The 22,408-nt window shown below is 42.8% G+C and overlaps 1 protein-coding gene across 4 annotated transcripts in view; it reads right to left on the minus strand.

The window, feature by feature from the left end:
* The window catches only part of ANKRD46 (ankyrin repeat domain 46), a 47,030-nt gene that overhangs the window by 19,047 nt on the left and 5,575 nt on the right, over positions 1-22,408 (minus strand). For 2 of the 4 annotated variants that reach the window (XR_012244554.1, XM_073632043.1), the window contains exons 2-5: positions 21,632-21,719; positions 18,385-18,712; positions 7,303-7,536; positions 7,173-7,202 (exon numbers count right to left, since the gene is read on the minus strand). Coding sequence is in view for 3 of the 4 variants with exons in the window: in XM_073632043.1 (XP_073488144.1) it covers positions 7,173-7,202; positions 7,303-7,536; positions 18,385-18,695 (575 nt within the window). In the remaining variant the exon portion in view is untranslated. The remainder of the gene's footprint in view (positions 1-7,172; positions 7,203-7,302; positions 7,537-18,384; positions 18,713-21,631; positions 21,720-22,408) is intronic. The other 2 variants (XM_073632046.1, XM_073632047.1) reach the window with 2 other exon arrangements.

Raw genomic sequence — 22,408 nt, forward strand, 5'->3', positions numbered from 1 at the left:
ACTGGTACTACTGGCTGGTACTGGTGTCTGGTACTGATACTGGTGGCTGCTGTCCCAGATCACAGGTTCCTGTGTCCCGACCCGCCATCCCCAAGCATAATTGTGACAGAAGCATGCAGCTGCAGTAGAGAGCAGAGCCGATGCTTCCTGTCACAGGTGGAGTACATTTGGTATCACTCCGCCTGTGACGGAGCTGGCGCTATACAGAAAGCATCGGCTCTGCTTCCCCTAGCGGCGGCTCTGTTCTTCGCACTAATGCTCGGAGATGGCGGGTCGGGAACCTGCGATCTGGGCTTAACCACTTAAGCACCGAGCCTCTTTTTGAGATTTGTTATTTACAAGTTAAAAACTGTTTTTTTGCTAGAAAATTACTTAGAACCCCCAAACATTATACATTTTTTTCTAATACCCTAGAGTATAAAATGGTGGTCGTTGCAATACTTTCTGTCACACCGTATTTGCGCAGCGGTCTTACAAGCGCACTTTTTTTTGGAAAAAATACACTTATTTGAATTAAAAAGATAAGACAACAGTAAAGTTAGCCCAATTTTTTTTTATATTGTTAAAGATAATGTTACGTCGAGTAAATTGATACCAAACATCAAAACTGCACCCGCTCGTGGAATGTCGACAAACTTTTATTCTTAAAAATCTCCATATGCGACGTTTAAAAAATTCTACAGGTTGCATGTTTTGAGTTACAGAGGAGGTCTAGGGCTAGAATTATTGCTCTTGCTCTACCGATTGCAGCGATACCCCACATGTGTGGTTTAAACACCATTTTGATATGCGGGCGCTACTCACGTATGCGTTCGCTTCTGTGCGCAAGCTCAGCGGGACGGGGCGCGTTTAAAAAAGAAAAAATGTTTCTTATTTATTTTACCTTTTATTTTTACACTGTTCTTTAAAAAAAAAAAAAAAAAAAAAAAGGTGTCACTTTTATTCCTATTACAAGGAATGTAAACATCCCTTGTAATAGAAAAAAAGCATGACAGGACCTCTTAAATATGAGATCTGGGGTCAAAAAAGACCTCAGATCTCAGATTTATACTAAAATGCAATTAAAAAAAAAAAAGGCCCTTTAAGAGCTATGGGCGGAAGTGACGTTATGACGTCGCTTCCGCCCTGCAATGTTATGGAGACGGGAGGGGGCCATCTTCCCCTCACTCGTCTCCATACCCAGCAGGGGGCAACATCCTCCTCTCCCGCCGCCGATAAAAGTGATCTTGCGGAAAATCCACCACAGAGACCACTCTTATCGGAAACCGAAGAAGAGGATAGCGGGGTTATGGCAGATAGCTGCTGCCATAACAACGATATTCCTCTTCAAATTGGGACTTATATTGGCGTGCGGCGGTCCGTAAGTGGTTAAAGAGGAAGTAAACCCTGATGGGTTTTACTTCCTCTTTATTTCCCTGCAAAGGTAAAGCATAATGGGCTCCTATGCAGCGCATAGGAGCCCATTATGTGTCACTCACCTGAAACCGAAGCCTGCGATGTCACCGCTGTCCCCACTATCAGCGAGCGTGCACCTTCACCCTTCTGCCTTCCGGGGCCGCGAACTCCGGCTCTGTGACTGGCCGGAGTCGTGTGATGTCACTCCCACACATACGTGGGAGCCGTTAGCCACAGCATGACCCCCTTAAGAAACGGCACGATCTGCCCTTTCTAAAGTGTGCATGCGCCGTAGACATCGGCGCACGGCTTTATTGTAAATATCTCCTAAACCGCGGAGGGTTTTTTTTTTTGCACTTTTCAAAACAGATATAATAAAAAATTTTGCAATGCTATAGCCAACAGGGAGCAAACAAGAGAAAATGTAATGTTAGAGTTTACACACACTTAAAATGCATACCCTCTTGGATTGATAATAAACTGAAATATATGATTAACTTTAACTCATCCACAAGGTTTAGGATGAGGGTTACACATTAGCCCAGGAGATGTAAAATCAAAGGTCACCTTCACTATGAACTATGAACACCAGCATAGACTGGTATTTCTGGTTTAGAAGGTGGACTTTTATATTAGCAATAGACCAAGGTCACCTTCATTAAAAACTGCATTTTTAAAATAAAAATTTAAAAAACAAAAACATTCAGAGATACAGGCTGTGCAAGTTGTATGTTGTATCTAAATCTTAAAGTGGAGCTACACTGTCTGAGCACCACAAACTGAAAACGCTTATCAATTCATTTTAATATTCACAGCAAACTCCCCCATCCATCCATGTTTCCATGCTTTATTTTCTTTAGAAATTACTTTGACCCCCCCCCCCCCCCCCCAGCATTTCTAGCTGTGGCCTTTATGAGTAAAAAAATGCAAATTATTCATCTAGCGTTTGCTTCTTGGAATTTATCAGCCCTCAGCTCAGACAGGGAGTCAGGAGGGTGCACTTAGCCAAGAAAGAAAGAAACTTCTCCAATTGAAAGAATAAATGTCCATGAGAACTCCTGGGATGTAGGACATAATTTAGGACAAATGTAGGACAAAAACTGGAAAGTAACTGAAGAAATGTAAAAAAGAAAAAAAAAAAAAGTTATAACTGGTGACCTCCGAACCACTTTCAAACTTGGGCTGCTAATAGGGGCGACCTTAATCCTCCAATCGATCTTCTCCTGGACCCTTCCAACAGCCCCATTTATTTACCATACCATGCCATGCCATGCCATACCTTACAGCAAATCAAATCTCATCTTTCTACCCTGACTGTTCATGACGCTTGGCAAACAGCTAAACGTAAAAAAAAAAAAAATAGTAATAAATAATAATAATAATATCACACGTTCTTTTCCCTGCCACACCAAACATACTCTAGACTGGATTATTTTTTCCTTTCTTAACCTGCCTTAATTTATCTACAATGGTCAACAATTGAACCCATGTTCATGTCTGATCACCATCCCGTTACGATGACTCCTCCCAGATTGTCAACACCATACCATATTGTGGCAGTTTAACACTTCTTTACTGAGTTATCCCCTTAACCTACAGACCCTCAAGACTAAACTACATGAATACTTTTTTGAAATTAATGTTACTCCAGACACCTCCACGCTTAGTCAATGGGAAGCTTATAAATGCATCATCAGAGGCAAACGTATCGCTTTGTCCTCCAAATGAAAAAAAGAGTAACAGGCACAAATAGCTGCCCTTACGACCCGGGTTGCAAACATTAGAAGCAGCTCACAAGAAAACACAGGCCAAAAATACCCTTTTGAATGCAAACAGGGGGACAGCTCACTGTAAGACAACAGATATTGCCCAGCAGTCCACTGGTTATTAAGAAACATTCTATTACCTGACGACCACTCCAACCAGATAAAGATCCCACACATTGATGACAAATTACAGACCAATTTCCATTCGCAATGTTCACTTGAAAAACTGTATGCAAAAATCTTAGTAGAGTTTAACCCTAGTAGAGAAGCCCACAATAATACCATGAAATCTTTTAATGTTCACCGTTAACTGACCACAAACTCTAAGAGGCTTCTTCTTCTCCATCAATGCCGAGAAGTGGTTTGACAGAGTGGCCTGGGACCACATGGCAGCAATTTCTTGTGGCTAGTGGATTGGGTACAAAAAAAAAAAAAAAAACGTGTGCTCGAATACAAGCCCTATATATGTCCCCACAAATCAAATCAGACGCCTTCTCTACAAGGAACAGGACCAGACAGGGATGTCCTCTTTAGTTCACACTTTACATAAAATATACAAATTGTGGCCTACACAGATGATGCTGAAACCCAGGACCACTATCCCTAACCATATAAAGGAGCTGAAGCTCTTTGGCTTGATTTCCAATTTGAAGATAAATTACTCCAATATTCACTTAACGTCACTTTGCCTCCTGAGGTGGTTTTACACTGCCAGTCCCATTTGCTCTTCACCTGGAAATCTGGAGCCATTACAAACTTGGGAATACAGTTTGCCTTTTCCTAAAACCTTGCAACAGGACCTTAATAGTTGAGACAGGTTCTGTTTTTCGTGGTTCCGAAGGGCTGTGGCTTTGAAAATGACTGTGCTTCTTAAGTTCCTGTACATAATTCAAACTGTCCCGAATAAGCACCCTGCAACCTTTTTTACCCATTTACATAAGGCTTTTAGTTACTTTGTTTAAAAAAATCAAACCCCACAAGAATAAAATGGCCAAATTTCAATCCATCTATGGGCAGATTGGTTGTACTGAAGTCAATCTGTATTCTGTGTATTCTGACGAAGGGGGAAGGGGGGGGACCTTGCAATGCCAGAATACAATAGCACAGCATGAGGGATTCACCCATCAACACTATGTTGATGGGGGAATCAAGTGATTTGCTTTCCTTCAACCCATGGTTGAACCTGCAATAGAATTGCACAAAGCGGCCCTGATCCTCCTCTTCTGGGGTCCCCTGCCGGTACGTACTTCTGGCTAATCCACTTCATGGTGTGCCACCATAGAAAGACGCTTCAGGCCCACCTGTCTAGGTCCATAGACACAGAAAGCTGCTAAAGATGGGCAGGGCACAGCGCTGGATCAAGTAAGGGCTTGGGTAAGTATAAGTAAAGGTAGGGGGGTTATATTATTACCTAAACATTTTTTTACCTTAATGCAGGGAATGCATAAAGGTAAAAAATGTTTAGGCTTTAGATCTACTTTAATTTCTCCCAAGACAGAATGACCATGTATCATAAAATATGGATGTGTTGGATTCACAATAAAATAACTTCTGCTTACTTGGATATCATGAACACAGACAATGCCTAGATTTTCTGGCCTTGAGTTCAAACTACCGTGACTGAAGGAAGTTTCTTTTGAATTTTTTTTTGCACAGTACAATACACTAATCTGTTGATCTATTACCCTGCCTTTTATCTTCAAGGTACCCCACAGACTAGTAAGGTGGTATGAAATTTTTCCCTTCTTCTATCTTAACCCTCTTTGCCACACTCAATAGGAGACTATTCCATCTACTTATGAATGACACACGGTACCTTTTTCACCTCATCTCCTAAACTTCACTAATAGGTAGCTGAGGCTCTTGAAATCATAATTGGCAGCTCTGGTTGTCAGTTGGCTCCGTCTGGATGCTTACCTATAGAATTAATTTCTTGAGGCGTTATAGTATTTACTTTACTGAACGGTATGAAAATGTTGATTGAGAGAGATTAGTTTCGCTTAAACCTTTTCTGTAAATTCAAGCTTAGCTCCACCAGACTGACTCCTGAGATGTCCTACTGATCAGTGAACCTACCTATCCAGTTAGAGGACCAAGAGGCACCCCTGGAAGGAAGGGCTAAGCTCAAAGTTTGGAAGAAGGGTTGAGATCTGTACATATCTTTCATTACTGATATCTCTGGATCTTGCAATCATTCTAACATGCGTTTTTTCTGGAGGTAACTTCAGCTTAGCCATTTTTTTCATCACCTGCTTCGTTTACATTGCCAATGTTTGTGAAATGTTCACTATAAGCACTGCAAAGTGGAAATTTAAGAGGCAATAGTGTTTTATGGTGCCATTTAGCTAAAAGAGTCATAACACAACACAAGCTGCAGGGTGATTGTGAACTACACAAAGCCTGATAAAAGGTTCACCTCAAAGGAAACCTGTTATGGATGTAGGCTGCCCTTGCTTTAATATTTTTAAGTCACAACCCCGTATTTATATGTTTGTTCTGCATGTAAATAGGGACTTGACTTTTTTTTACCTTTCTGATCTGTCCACTTGTTTTGGGTTGGTAACTCAGAGTTACCAAGGTGAAATCCAACAAAATTAAAACTCACAGAAAAGGGGGGTTGGGACTGTTCTATAAAGTAAATACGTGCATCAAGCAGGGGGGGGGGGGGGGGGTTAAAGGACCCTGCTTGTATGTGATAATTTGATAATGTGCTATATGTAAAAACATTAAAAAATAAGGTGACGTGTGCTGACAAAAAATGTGAATAAAAGACTTCAGCTGTGAACATATTGAGATTGTTGATGTGGATTTTTTTGCCAGCATAACTCACTTTATATGTTCACAGCTGAAGTCTTTTACGCACATTTTTTGTCAGCACTCGTCACCTTATATTCAACCAGACTTCATTTTTTGATGCCCCCCACCCCTGCTTGATACACGTATTTACTTTATAGAACAGCGCCAGCCCCCCTTTTCTGTGAGTTTTTACTTGTGATGGCGCATGCCCAGGTTGAGTGCTCGGCGGTGCAGAAGAGGCCATTTTGTTGGTTAGAAAAATATTAATGCAATTCCAGCTTATCAACTCTCAGGATCACAATACAGGCCTGTTAGGATTAGGATTGTTCACCTCTTCCTATATCCAATTCTGACTAGCAAGCTTTGCCTTCTGGTGGGGTAAAAGGTGAATATAGACATAAAATGGCCATCTCTCCGCCTGTTTGATTTCAGATAATTCAGGTGACATCATCCCATGGTTGAACCTGCAATAGAATTGCACAAAGTGGCCCTGATCCTCCTCTGGGCAACGGTAGACTCAACTACCTGGCCAATATTGATGCAAAATGGAGAAGTAAAAAGGTTTAAAGATCTAGTCCAATTGTTTTTGGTTTCCCCAACCAAGACATTTCCAGGAGGCATAAACCCATTGGTCTGGGTGCTCTGAACATGCATGTCTATGGCAGAAACTTGGCAAAAGACATCTCCCTGAATTCAAACCTGCCATCCTGATTCTATAACTAGCCTTAGATTACCCTCCACGTCCTATCTTCACTCTCTGGGCCGAATTAATGATCTGCTCCAAAAACAAAGTGACTTGTATCACCTATATACAATTTCCAAATTCTTTTTTTAAACTAGCCACACATGGCTCTATGGCTTCATAAGTCACCAGCATGCAGTGCAGGAGCTGGAATATGCACAATATTGGCTGATCATGCAAACAAGCCAGCGCACAGCCAACTAACATTCTGTGCTTCCTAAGTTGACGATGCTACGTCTGCAGACACTGTTGGCATTGTCACCTTAGGACAGCAAGTCTCTTACTGGCAGGATCAACAGCTCAAAACTGAAGGAATAAAAAGGATATTTATTTTTTTTGGGGGGGGGGGTTGAACAACTGGGCACTAAAAATGCCATCTTGCTTACAATCTTTTTTTTTTATTTATTTTTTATTTTCTTTTTTTACAAATCAATCGCGTTTGCTAAATGTTAACCGTCAGAGATAATACATACAAGCCCTGTAGTGAGATGAGGCTTGAGGCACTGAAAGGAAAGTTAGCACATTAGCAATGTTGTGTGCAAGCATGAAGTAGTGGTTAAGCACAGAGCAATTAGGTAAGAATATAAAGAGAACCCAACGTACCAATCTTCCTCCGTGGATCCTTCTGACATAGTGCTGTGTCCCTTTTCCATTAGCAGCTCAGAGCATTGGATATACCTTTCGCTTTCAGCCGTCTGCATAGTTTCCATCTTAGAGTGAGTGCCTCTGTTAAAGCCCTTCACTTCTTGCTCCTCCAGAGACTCTAACATGCGGATGACTTCTTTATTCACCCCTCTGCGTTTGGCCAGGACAAGTGGAGTGGCCCCTTGGTGATTGCTGGGAAGATATTCAGAACAAGTACATTAAAAAAGGAGAACTCTAAGAAGCACCATGTCGCCAAAACAAAATCCCACAACCATTTTAGAACCAACGCCTGCCTTTGTGGAAACATTTAGGGGCTTCCAGGATGACCATGGTCACCAAGCCAGAATGGGAAATCCCAACTTTTACAGCTGTCATTAGGACAGGGATGGAAGTCAAATCTTCCAACACTTGGTTTCAGTGACCACTGTTTACCTGGAGATTTCCGCTCATTTTGGAAAGATTTCCTTACTTTCCGTTTTGTCTTTGGAACAGGAAGTTAAGAGAAACCTCTCCAATTAGATACAGATAGCACAATAAAAAAAAATATTATAACATTGTATTTTCACATATTTACAGGTTATATTTATGTTTTAAACTACAGGACTGCAATCAGTAGGGAGTGTTTCCGATTGCAGCTTTGCAGCTCTAACCCTGTGCCTAGTCTCAAAGTTGTATATCTGTAGGGTGAGATCATCTAAGGCAGGGCTTGACAAAATTTGCTTTGAATCTTGCAGCCAGCTAAAAAAGTTAGGAGCCAGTTTGAGGGGACTGGACCTGAGCATGCTGCTGGGAGGTACAGCTCTCTTACTGGGTGGTTTCGGGGGATGAGTGTTCCTTTGGGGCTCTCAAAGTATGGGGATTTGACACTTGAGGCTGTTGGGGTTTTTGATGTGTGTGTGTTGTGATGTGTGGTGTGGTGTGGTGTATGGCATGCTGTCTGGGCTGGACTCTACTCACCTTCCTGCTGGTCTCGAGCGCCACACGTAGGGACTTGCAGGGAGGAGGTGAGGTGGGCCACAGTGCGCACAGATTGGCTGGTGCTGAAGGAGAGGGGAGTGTGGCAGAGCCTTTCCGCATGACGGTGGCAGGGGGTGGAGGGTGCATGGGGGGGCTCCGGTGTGTTGAGAGGAAGAGAGAAACTTTGGCTCTGCTGTGGGTAGGCAGCAGAGCTGAAATTTTTTGTTTTTGGATGTTGGAGCTGGATCGGCTGCTCTGTGCCCGGAGCTGCGTGTCAGGGCGGCAGAAGCCCAGGCGTTGGGATGGGGTTTCTGTTTGCCATGGTGACCTGGCGAGCCCTGCCCCCCCTCTTTATACACACTGGATCCGGTCCCCCCCTCCTTATATACACCCTGTCCTCCCTCCACCTCTGTATACACACACACACACACACAGGTCCTGTCTTCCCCAAGTACAGGCGCCGGGTCCAGTCCCCTCCTCTAAATACACCTCGGCCCTGGGTCCCCTATATATTCAAAACCACAGAGACCAGTCCGACCAGCTGGGGGGGGGAGAGAAGGATTAGCTGCCCAGCCCCCGGAGCTGCATGTCTGGGGCGTCGGCAATGTGAATTGCAGTGAGTGGGCTGGTGGAAGCCCAGGCGCCGGGACGTGGTTTTGGTCGCCATGGTGACCTTGCGCCTAGGATTTGTCGAGCCCTGATCTAAGGGACTGCTGCGAGTGCTAGTCTCAGTTGATTTGGACATCTGGTGACATCACTACTGTGCTGCTCACTGTTCTCCTTGCTGGACAGGAAGCTGTACCTGGGCACCTGCAGTATAAGGATCTTCCTGCCTCTGCTCCATTCATTTTGTAGATCTGTGCTTTCTGCACCTCTCCCCCTGCCACCTTCCCATCAGATAACCAGTCATCAGGGGGCAGGACAGGCAATGTACAACATGGGGACTAATATAACCAGGAGGTATTAATTTCTGAACCAGAGAAACAACCTGAACTAAAACACAGGGCATAAACCAGCTCATGATCTACATACAGTGCCTTGAAAAAGTATTCATACCCCCTTGAAATTTTCCACATTTTGTCATGGTACAACCAAAAAAGTAAATGTGGGGGCGTGGTCTGGACATGGCCGAGTAGAGACGCGTATCCTGTGAGCTCCTGGTCTTCTCCCACCCCCTCCACCCTATTCTGCTCGTTCTCTAGCGGTATGCTCTCAGAAAAGAGAAAAAAAAAGACAAAGACTAAACGCCAAGACAACCCGTGGGACCCATACAACTATATCTGGTGGGGGAAATACAGCACTTTTTCCCCCCGAGTTTTCAGATGGCATGTCTTGATACCAAGATCCCGGAGCCATGCGGCTCTCACCATGGGGCCTTGGACTCACGTGAACCCCCTGCCTCTCCTACCTCTACTGCCTCTGATGCTTTTTCAGAGACCCCTGCAGCATTCCGACCAGACATACATGGCTCCTCTCCACAGCCTTTGACATTCAGAGCAGATGACGAGCTCTGGGTGCTTCTCCAGGCCCTCCCGACCAAGGCGAATATAGAAGCTCTCATTGGTAGACTGAAAGATGCCCACCGACAAGAGCTACAGGCCCTCAAATCAGACATGCAATCTCTATCGGATCGCTTGTCTTCCGGGGAAACAACGGGTTACGGGGCTGGAATCTTTGCAAGAATCGCATGTGGACACGGAGATGACTCTGCAACTACGCTTGGAGGACTTGGAAGACCAGGGCAGCCGCAACAATCTGCGGCTCCGGGGTCTCCCTGAAACCACTGGAACGGAGAATCTGCCAGACACAGCTGTTGCTATCCTGCACAAAGTTCTGGGTGATTCACCCCCTGCAAACTTAGAATTTGACCGTATTCATAGGGCTCTAGGGCCCCAATCTACAGACCCCAACAGGCCACGCAATGTTATTTGCCAACTGCCTCAATATACCCACAAGTAGGTCATCCTCTGCAAGGTGTGGGAATCTGATGCCATAGATGTTGATGGGGCGGAATCAAGATTCTTCCCGACCTCTCGAAGGCGACTCTGCACCGCCGGGCCCTGCTCCGCCCTATCCTGCATCTGACCCACAACTAGACTTCACTTATAAATGGGGTTTTCCCCTCTGGGTCACATTCAGCAAGGGCTCCCATTCCTTCACACACTGCACGCCAGCGGACCTACCTGCTCTCTTTACTTTTCTGGACACCAACCTTATCCAAGTTCCCAATTGGTAGCAACTTGTCCCATGGCCACTCAGTTGTTTGGGAATGTCAACCGCTTGGAGGAGCCCTCAGCCTCGGCCACAGAGGGTCAGATGGCGCTACGGGCACCAAACCCAGAGGGGTCATGTGAGTCCTAACAAATACCAATACTGGGATTCTGATGTCTTTTCCTGCTTGACAATCTGTGCCCCTTCAACACTTTGTGGATTCTTGTCACTTGTAAATTAATGGTTGCCATGCCTTCCTGAGAAAACAATGGCAGCCTGCTGCTTCATCACTACGAGACACTCATCCCCTAGTCGTATGAACCTGCCATAGCCCGATACCTTCATTGCTACTCTTGGAGGTGTTGCAAACTCCCTGACTCTACCCTAGAAGGGCTTTGTTCCCTAAGTGATTACGCACTTATTGCCCCCCTATACCACTGCTTAAAGTTTGCATGCTCTCCTCATTCTCCAAAAGCAGCATGTTGTTTTGTGTGTTATTTCTCACTCACTGAAGGACCCAGAGCCCTAATATTTGTATCACTCTAGATGATGGAGTGCCAATATATGCTTAAACTGCCTATTGTATTCATTCTAGAGTATATATTTTTCTTTGGATGATAATAGCTCCATGGTTGCTGATCTCAGGCATGTCTTCTGGTAGGCAGATGCTTACCTGACAAGGAATATTGGAGACTTGCGTATGCGGCTACCCCTCCTTTTCTCCCTCTAGTGGGGGCAGGAGGGGATGGGAGTCCCCAGACTCCACAGGGGTCTCCCTTACTGATGCTTTGGTATGGGGGTGGGGTTCCCCTTCTTTTACAGAGAGCTGGGCTTGATCCATTTGAGACTGCAGGCTGTTAAGGATCCACTGATGAGATCCTGGGGGCAGAGTACCTTTGAACACTTAGGTGGTATCTGAGTGATATTACGGCCGTCTGTGGGGACCTTGCCCCTTTGAAGGTAGGAGTTTTCCCAGGGTTTGTTCTAGAGGAAGCCCCTTGGGCACAGATCGTGTATATGTCATGGTGGATATTCTCCCTTTCGGGACATATGTCAACCATACAGTAGGTTCAGTTACATGCAATGCCACACATATTCTTAATATAAGGGTGAACTGTTTTATGCAACGGTTATTGAAATTATGTTGCTCTTATACTTTGCAATTTTGTTCTTTTATTCCCTTTTTTTGGTTCCCATCTCGTCCACACGGACGCAACAGAATTTTATTCATGATCTCCTCTACCTCAGGCCTGCGTGGTCCCCCACCTCCCTTCTTCTCTATATTTTGGAGGACAGAGGGGAGGGCTGGGCGGTGTGGGAGAGGGGACAGAAATGTTCCTTTCAATACATGTTAAACCAAATGATGTCTATGCTCTTACCCGGGGTGGGTGGGATGGCCTGGAGCTTTTTGGACTTGTTCCAACTGTCCCCCCACTTAGGCCGGCGCACTTTTCTCTGACTGCGCTCTTGCAATATTTTGCAACATTAGGTTCAGAGGTTCTGCTCTGATAACCGATTGAACCTTACTTTCAGTGTTATCTTACTACTCTATCTTTCCCCTTCTTTGATCTTTCTATCCTCTTCTTCCTACCTACCCATCCTTGACCCCCCTTCTTCAACCTACCCAAACCCTTTACCCCACCCCCCTTTTTTGTTTTTTTTTTTTAATTCCCCTTCGGCCCTGCTAGAGATGGATGCTATAAAAAAAAGTAGTATCACTGAATGTTAAGGGACTTAACGTCCCTGAGAAAAGACGTATGCTATTACATAATCTGAAACGCTTACATGCTGATGTAGCGTTTATTCAGAAAACTCACTTCAGAGATGACAAGCTTCCTGTTCTTAAAAACAGGTTTTACCCTTTGACTTATTCTACTAATAGAGCTGCTAAATCTAACAGGGTTTCCATACTACTGTCTGGTAGGCTCCTGTGGACATGTCAAGACACCCTTGCGTACCCTGATGGACGTTTAATGTTTATTAAAGGCATGTTTGGTGGCGTTAAAGTGACCTTAGCTACAGTATATGCATCTAATGATCATCAGGACCTCTTTATCAGCTGAAATTTTGATAGTCTCGAGTTTGCTTAGCGCTAGTTGACCATGGGGGGGCGACTTCAATATTCCCCTAATCCCATCTGTAGACACTTCATCAGGCTCCTCTATCCTTCCTGGATCCCACAAGCAAATAGCATAGGCTATACACAAGGCCCAGTTGGTGGCTATTTGGCGAGTACAACACTCGGGAGAGGAGGAACTACACGTTCTACTCCTCTCCCCATAAAATATACACACAGATAGACTACTTTTTCGTTCCTCACTGTCAATTGCATGCCGTACGGGACTCCTCTATAGTCACAATTACATGGTATGACCATGCCCCTATAGTACTGACATATCACTCTCTGATGTTCCTTCCTCCAAAACCAGATTTTGGAAATTAAATGAAAGTCTTTTACAGACTCCAGAGGTTCTGGAGGAAGTGGGCAAAGAATTAAATTTCTACTTTCAAACTAATGATAACCCGAACTGCGATCCGGGGATTCTTTAGGAAGCCCACAAAGCGGTTATCAGAGGCACTCTCATTAAACATGGGTCATGGATTAAGAAACTACGTGAGGAAAAACTTGTGTCTTTGCTGTCTGGGATTCCTATTCTGGAATCCAGACATAAACATGCTCCGACCCTGACACTTGAAGGAGACCTTATGACTCTTTGCAGACAAGTGACTGACTTACTACACTATAAAGCCAAAGCGGTTTTATCAACATGGCGCAAAATGCACTATGAAACAGGAAATAAAATGTGGCCGATTGCTAGCCAGATCAGTTAGGGAACAAAGGTTGGCAACCTATATTCCTCAAATTTTGACTTCCACTGGCCAAAAAGCCGTCTTACCCAAACAGATTATGCTTGAGTTTAGCGTTTTCTATCCCTCTCTACAACTGACCAGAACAATCTTCCTCTCAGGCTCAACTAGGCAACTACCTCTCCGTGCCCCAACTCCCTCAACCAATTTTTTAATGGAGATGTCGGGAGGGAAGCGAAACACTAGTTCATATCTTTTGGCTCTGCCCCCAAACTTGACCACTTCTGGAAAAAGGTCAGGAGGATCATCAAAAAATCCACTAGATTATGAGATTCATGACGATTCTGCCTTTTTCTTAATACATGTTTCGACCATTCGGGCAAGAATTTACAAATAATCGATTGTACGTCACCTCCTGAATGCTGCCATGTCATGTATTCCCCTCAATTGGAAACTCTCACACCCACCGACCATCAGTTGTTCGCTTCATAAAAAGTGGAAGAAATAAATAAGATGGAAGACTTAATACACACAGCACAACACAAATGTGAAAAATACACCAAGACTTGGAGATTATGGGATAGGTTTGTCCTCTCTGAAGAAGGGAAAGCTCTATTCAGAACATGACTTTTCCCCCAATTAAACCTCTTTTCTCTGGCAGCCTTGCTGCAACATCCCATCTCAAACCTCCCCCCTTTCCCCCTCACAACTTGCCCCTCCCGCCTCATATGCTTTTTATTTCTTATTTCCTCTCTTTTAAGAAAAAGACAAAAAGGGATGGGCAGCCCCGTGTCTCCCTTTTAGTAATTCACCTGGTGTGCTCTTTGACGTTGATGAATATATACCGATTTCTATCCTTTATTGAAGTGATTTGGTGCTGCCTTTCCTGGTTTAAATAAAATATTTGAAAAAAAAAAAAAAAAAAAAAAGTAAATGTATTGTAACTTGAATTTTATGTGATAGACCAACACAAAGTTGCACATAATTGTGAAGTGGAAGGAAAATGATAAATGGTTTGCAACATTTTTTACAAATATCTGAAAAGTGTGGTGTGCATTTGTATTCAGCCCCTCTGAGTAAATACTTTGTAGAACCGCCTTTCGGTGCAATTACAGCTACAAGTCTTTTTGGGGATGTCTCTACCGGGCTTTGCACATCTAGGAGAGATTTTTAGCCCATTCTTCTTTGCAAAATAGCTCAAGCTCTGTCAGATTGGATAGAGAGCGTCTGTGAACAGCAATTTTCAAGTCTTGCCACAGATTCTCAATTGGATTTAGGTCTGGACTTTGACTGGCCATTTGAACAGATGAATATGCTTTGATCTAAACCATTCCCTTGTAGCTCTGGCTGTATGTTTAGGGTCGTTGTCCTGCTTGAAGGTGAACCTCCACCCAAGTCTCAAGTCTTTTGCAGACTCTAACAGGTTTTCTTCTAAGATTCTTCTAAGATTGCCCTGTATTTGGCTCCATCCATTTTCCCCATCAACTCTGACCAGCTTCCCTGTCCCTGCTGAAGAAATGCATCCCCACAACCAGTCTTAATTTTAATCTTAGGACTAAAATGGCATTTTGGGTTTAGTCCCATTTTAGTCTTCTGCAATTGTTTTAGTTTTAGTCGTATTTAGTATTTATTTTAGTAATTGCAATTTTGTTTTAGTCATAGTGCTTTGACTAAAATGCCATTTTAGTTTTAGTCTCATTTTAGTCTTGACTAAAATGGCTTTTAGTTTTAGTCGTATTTTAGTCATCTCAATTGTTTTAGTTGTAGTTTAGTTGACTAAAATAGTATTTATTTAGTCGACTAAAATGTTTTAGTCGACTAAATTAACACTGCCCACAACATGATACTACCACTGATGAGCAGTGGTAGTTTTCCCCCCACACATAGTGTTTTGCTTTTAGGCCAAAAAGTTCAATTTTGGTCTCATCTGACCAGAGCACCTTCTTCCCCATGTTTGCTGTGTTCTCCACATGGCTTCTCGCAAACTGCAAAACGGGACTTCTTGTGGCTTTCTTTCAACAATGGCTTTCTTCTTGCCACTCTTCCATAAAGACCAGATTTGTGGAGAGCACGACTAATAGTTGTCCTGTGGACAGATTCTCCCACCTGAGCTGTGGATCTTTGCAGCTCCTCCAGTGTTACCATGGGCCTCTTGGCTGCCTTTCTGATTATTGCTCTCCTTGCCCGGCCTGTCAGTTTAGATGGACGGCCATGTCTTGGTAGGTCTGCAGTTGTGCCATACTCTTCCCATTTTCGGATGTAGGATTGAATAGTGCTCTGCAAGATGTTCAAAGCTTGGGATATATATATTTTTTATAACCTAACCCTGCTTTAAACTTCTCCACAACTTTATCCCTGACCTGTCTGGTGTGTTCCTTGGGCTTCATGATGCTGTGTGTTCAATAAGGTTCACTAACTAACCCCTGAGGGCTTCACAGAACAGCTGTATTTATACTGAGGTTAAATTACACACAGGTGGACTATTTACTAATTAGGCGACTTCTGAAGGCAATTGGTTCCACTAGATTTTAGTTAGGGGTATCAGAGTACAGGGGGCTGAATGCAAATTCACGCCACACTTTTCAGATATTTATTTGCAATAAAAATTTAAAAAACATTTATCATTTTCCTACCACTTCACAATGATGTACCACTTTGTGTTGGTCTAGCACATAAAATCCCAATAAAATACATTTACATTTTTTGGTTGTAATATGACAAAATGTGGAAAATTTCAAGGTGTATGAATACTTTTTTCAAGGCACTCTAGACAACACAGAGGTGAATGACTGGTCTGAAGAACCTGATAAAATATATTAAATTGTCACACACAATGGTGTATATAGGAAATTCCCTTCATCTTTCAAACTGCAATCATCTATGACCTCCAAATAAAATGCAAATGTGTGTTTACTGCCATTTATTGCAACAGTCAGGAAGCCCAGGCTCAAATTACATGCAAACTCTCATCCCTATGGTAATTATAGATGTAAATTGGTGCGCTGAATAAATGCGAAAGTAAAAAACTCTCTGAGGTCCCAAATTTCTTAGAATTAACCCTGCTGTCTCAACCAGTGGGCTCCAAACTGTGGTCCTTTGCTTGCCTTTATATGGCCCTTGGGCCACTGTTCTTCCCACTGATAAGAGGCACTATTCTTTTTACTAACAACAATGGGGCACCATTCCTCCCACTGACACCAATAGCAGGGCACCATTCCTCCCACTGACACCAATAGCAGGGCACAATTCTTCCTACTGACACCCACAGTAGGGGCACAATTCCTCTCAGTGACACCAGCATTGGGGCACTTTTGCTCCCACTGATACTAATGATGGGGCATGATTCCTCTCACTGACACCAAGAATGTGGCATGATTCCTCCCACTGACACCAATGATGGGGTACCATTCCTTGCCCTTCTGTCTACAAGCGCTATTTAAATTACTTACTGCCATTGACCCCCAAACCGAGGCACTGTTTACCCCAGTGATGCTGGGGTATTTTCTACTCCAGAATAAAAAAAAATAAAAGAAAAAAATACCGCGCTAAATAGTGTATGGAGCAGCAACTAAAAACCATACAATATCTCCATGGTGAAAGTCAGTTTAAATAAATAAAGTTGCGCTAAAAATCATATGTGAAAATATCTGAAATTACATATGCATAGATATGAAACATAACGTGAACAAGATACATGAAAAAATAATCACAGCGTGCAATAAAGTCCAAAAATGTATGTCATAAATGAATGCACACAGCCAGTGTGTAATAGTTCCATGGTGGAGAACAATACAGTGAAAGATAGGGAACTCCCAAGAACTTGAAAGATGGATGAATGAATCACAATGACAGAGCGGCAATCTGTGTGTGTGGACCCTTACCAGAAAAGGTGGACCCCCTATAGCACAGGGTCATGTAAGCAGACAGTTGTTTCTAGCTCGTAAATTGATCAGTTTACGAGCTAGAAACAACAATCAGAGCCTGAGAGACCAGTATATCGGGTTTTTGTTCCGCTTGATATCTCTATCAACCAGAGAAAAACGAAGATCGGAGACACCGGATATCTACATACCTGCAGCTCCTTACAGAGGGCAATCTGTCTGTTTACATGACCCTGCGCTGGAGGGGGTCCACCTTTTCTGGTAAGGGTCCACACACAGATTGCTGCTCTGTCATTGTGATTCATTCATCCACCTTTCAAGTTCTTGGGAGTTCCCTATCTCTCACTGTATTGTTCTCCACCTTGGAACTATTACACACTGGCTGTGTGCATTCATTTATGACATACATTTTTGGACTTTATTGCACGCTGTGGTTATTTTTTCATGTATCTTGTTCACATTATGTTTCATATCTATGCATATGTAATTTCAGATATTTTCACATATTTTCTACTCCCACTGGCCACGTTCCAGCCCCCTAAAGTCTGAAGAATGATAAACTGGCCCTCTGTTTAGAAAGCTTGGAGACTCCTGATCTGGACTATGGGAATTAAAGTATTTTCCTATGCTTAACCAACAGTACCTCTCTAGCTGCTTGCACTGTGAAGTAACCATAAAAGATCACAACAAAGACTCTGAAGTTGGTTTCAAACATCTCATAAACACCTGCTGTGTGTTTACATTAGAAGACTAGAAAGCTGTCATGATTCTGCTCCAAAAGCACCCTCACAGACAGTTTGAGGCTTAGAAACCTGCTGTAGCAAAAAAAAAAAAAAAAAAAAAATCGCAGCATCTTTATCTGCCCATTAAGCTGCAAGTGGTCCTTTCATGCATCAGGCTAAACACATGCATGCGTGTATGACATTCCCAGAATGCTGAATTCCTGCGTACAGGGAATATGCCCTATGTGCATGCATACATTTAGATGACCTGATTTTATGGTGATTGTCAAAGTCACAATGTCACCTTTTCTATCCTTCCTTTTGTTTAGAGGCAGGGGACATAGTAACTATAATGGAACTTGTGATTTTATTTACAGTCCTCCTTTGGAAAATGGGTCTGCTCAGTAAGAATATTTGGTAGAGAAACATAGAACGCAGATGTTCCTGCAACAGGCACTTACCATATATCAATCTTAAGGCCATTGGAGACAAGGAACTGAATAGTGTCAACGTGGCCACATAAGTGAAGTGCTGTGTTCCCTTGGTAATCTGTTGCCAGAAGATCTGCTCCAAACTTGTGCAGGAGCTGACAGATGTCTACGTTTCCTCTAGCCGCGGCCAAGTGCAGGGCAGTGCGGCCACGACTGTCCCGGATGTTAGGGTCAAAGCCACTTTCAAGGAGCCGCTTGGAGTAGTTGAAGTCCCCATCAATGCAGGCCTGCAGCAGGGGCACGTTGGTCTGGGATGAATCATTCACAAACACATAGGACATGGTTGCATGTGGATGTGCTGTAACATTCAAAAAGAAAGAAAATGTACTCATAGAATAGATCCACTATGTAAAAGTTTGTTCCAGCATAAATGATTTGTCTCAACCTTCTAACTTCTACATCTGCAGGACACCTTGTTCTGTTGAAAAACAACAGACTTACTGGCCAGATCAACAGGTGAAAATAAAAGAAAGCCTAAAAAAATAAAACTATTGCAGCCATCTAAAAATTGGTAAGCCGTAATATAATAAATATTTACTTTTGAGTTTAAGACTGCCACTTTTGAGTTGAGTTTAAGTTTACTTTAGAGTTTAAGACCAGGCCTTTTTGTGAAACTTTTTGTTTAAACCAGTATTTTTTGCTAGAAATTACTTAGAACCCCCGAAACATATTTTTTAGCAGAGGCCCTCGAGAATAATAGTGGGTTTTGCAATTTTTTATGTCACACAGTATTTGCGTAGTGGTTTTTCAAATGCAAATGTTTTGGAAAAAAAAAAAAAAACAAACACTTTAATGAATTATAATGCACACAAACATAACACCCAATTTTTAGGTAAAATATAAAAGATAGAGTTATGACGAGTAAATATATAACCAACATGTCACGCTTTAAAACTGCCCCTGCTCATGGAATGGCGACAAACTACATAGCCATAGGCAATGCTTTAAAACCCTTTTCAGGTTACCAGTTTAGAGTCAGAGGAGGTCTGGTGCTGGAATTATTGCTCTCGGTCTGAAGTTCCCGGCAAAACTTCATGTGTGGTGCAGTTGCCATTTATGTATGCATGGGGGACCATGGGGGTGCGTTAAAAATTTTAATCACTTTTATTGCTGTCACAAGGAACGTAAAACATTCCTTGTGACAGAAATAGCCAGTGCCAAGTACTCTATATGGAGAGATCTGGGGTCTATTAGACCCAAGCTGTCTCCTCTGCCCTTAAAAACATCTGATCAAGATCAGTGTTATCAGGTACTTTCCAAATTTAAAAATGGCGCTGTTTGCATCAGGGAAACCGGAAGTGAGGAAAATGCTCGTCGTGTCCAGTTTCCTATACCAAAGATCATCAGGGACCTTCCGGTCCTCGATGAGCTCTATGGTAAGTCGACAGAACTGACGACTTGCCAGTGGGATGGTGGAGCTCAGAGAGGTACTGGAAGGCAACCACTCCTGCCGCCTGTAAAAGTCATCCAGCTGCTAATCAGCCTCTAGAGTGGCTTTTACATAAAAGCCGGTCGCCGGCAGAAGAAAATATTGGGATGATGCCTGTAGCTGCAGGCATCATCCCAGTACAACCACTGAAAGTCAAATGACGTACATGTATGATTTGGTGTTAAGTGAAAATCTGATGTGGCCCTTAGCAAAACTGTAATAGTCAGCTGCCCAGTGGTTGCAAATACAGTAAAACCTTGGATTGCGAGCATAATTCGTTCCAGAAACATGCTTGTAATCCAAAGCACTTCTATATCAAAGCAAATTTCCCCATAAGAAATAATGGAAACTCAAATGATTCCTTCCACAACCATTTATTCATAGGTCCTTCAGTTTATAGTCCATATAAAAAGATTATAGCAATTTGACGAGGTTGTGTAACCATAAAATGTCCATCCAAAAATGGAGGCCTCCACAAAGGGATTAGAAGCAAAATCCAGCAGGAGCTACAGAGTATAAAAGAGTACAGAGGCGCCTCTATTTGTAGCAATATGTTGCTAAATGTTGTACCTTCATTAAATGTAACTATATTGCTACACTTAGAGGCGCCTCTCTTCTCTTTTATACTCAGCTGTGACATGACGCCACTTGTATATCAAGTCAAAATGTATTTAAAATTTTTGCTCGTCTTACAAAACACTCTCAAACCAAGGTTTTACTGTACATATAAAACCACCACAAATCCTTTGCATCAGGATCTGAGTACCGTATTCTGTTTGTACCATGCATGATAATGCCCTCTTATGCCCTGTACACACGTCGGATTTTCTGATGGAAAATGTGTGATAGGACCTTGTTGACGGAAATTCCGACCATGTGTAGGCTCCATCACACATTTTCCATCGGATTTTCCGACACACAAAGTTTATGAGCAGGCTATAAAATTTTCCGACAACAAAATCCGATCGTGTGTACACAAATCCGACGCACAAAGTGCCACGCATGCTCAGAATAAATTAAGAGACGAAAGCTATTGGCTACTGCCCCGTTTATAGTCCCGACGTACGTGTTTCACCGTGTTCAGAACGATCGGATTTTCCAACAACTTTGTGTGACCATGTGTATGCAAGACAAGTTTGAGCCAACATCCGTCGGAAAAAATCCATGGATTTTGTTGTCGGAATGTCCGATCAATGTCCGACCGTGTGTACAGGGCGTTACAGTATCTCACATTTTCCTGTTATAATGCAAAACTAGAAGTAGAAAGTCCCACCACAATCATCTCCAAACTAACACAATTATACAGGAAGTGATATCGAGATTCCAAGCTCTGACTTTGGATTTTCATACTGACAACAGAAAGGACCTCTTATCTGAACCAGACAACTGAAAAATGGAGATAATGCACAGACACCTCCAAGGGCAGGATGGCCTATATAGTGTTTTTCTGACAGTATTGCTCTAAAGGATAAGTTCACCTTTACAAAAAAAAAAAAATATATATATATATATATTAATAATAATAATAATAATAATAATAATAATAATAATAATAATAATAATAAATGCACCATATTTTGCAGGTAAAAAAAAGGGCATTTATTTATTTTTTCCCTAAGGAGCCTGCAGAGCAATGCAGGGATTCTGCAGACACTCTGCCTGTACCTCTAATACGGGCAAACATTTACATGAAAGTAAGAAGATCAATGGACCCCATATGCCAATAACAAAATTGTAGTTTTCCTTTGAGTAAAGTAGCATTCACGCACAAAAAGAAAATCGACTTACGTGTCCTTCAGTTCGTTAATGGAATCCGGTCTATGTCTTTACTCCGTTTGGTTTGATAACTTGCAGTCCAATGTATTTACTTTTAGATCTGGAAAATAGTTTTAGAAATACTCAGACCAGCCCACCTGGCACCAACAACCATGCACGTTCAAAGCGAGCAAAGTCCTTTCATGTATTTAGAGAGATATGGACAGCAGGGAGAGAGACATCATTTTACCCGCAGTTCAGTTTTGGGCACCAAAAAAAAGATATCGGGGAACTGGAAAAAGTGTAGAGAAGGGCAACCAAACTGATAAGAGGCATGGAGGAGCTCAGCTATGAGAAAAGATTAGAGGAACTGAATTTATTCTCTCTTGAGAAGAGGAGAATAAAGTGATTGTAAAGGTAGAAGGTTTTTTTATCTTAATGCATTCTATGTTTTGCATTGCCTGCTTGGTGATTTTTACCTACAGGTCTGCCTATAATAAGACTTACTTGTAGGTAAAAAGAATTTCCTCATAAACCTGCAAGGTTTAAGAGATATTGACCCTGCATGCAGCCGCTGACGTCAGCGGCGCATGCGCTCTGCAGGTGCAGGGTATCCTGACGGAACTTCCTGGATTGAAGGGACCAGCGTGGCTCCGGCCACTCACAGCGCCAGCGATCCCAGAAGAAACGCAGAGGGAACATGTCAGCTCCCTCAGCAGTGACCGGGCAATGCTGCAGGGCTTCGGTCTAATGTAAGGATTTCATAATGTGCTAGTATGCGATGCGTACTAGCACATTATGCTATTGTCT

This window comes from Aquarana catesbeiana, linkage group LG05 (genome assembly GCF_042186555.1).
Source record: "Aquarana catesbeiana isolate 2022-GZ linkage group LG05, ASM4218655v1, whole genome shotgun sequence".
In the NCBI taxonomy this organism is placed as follows: Eukaryota; Metazoa; Chordata; class Amphibia; order Anura; family Ranidae; genus Aquarana; species Aquarana catesbeiana.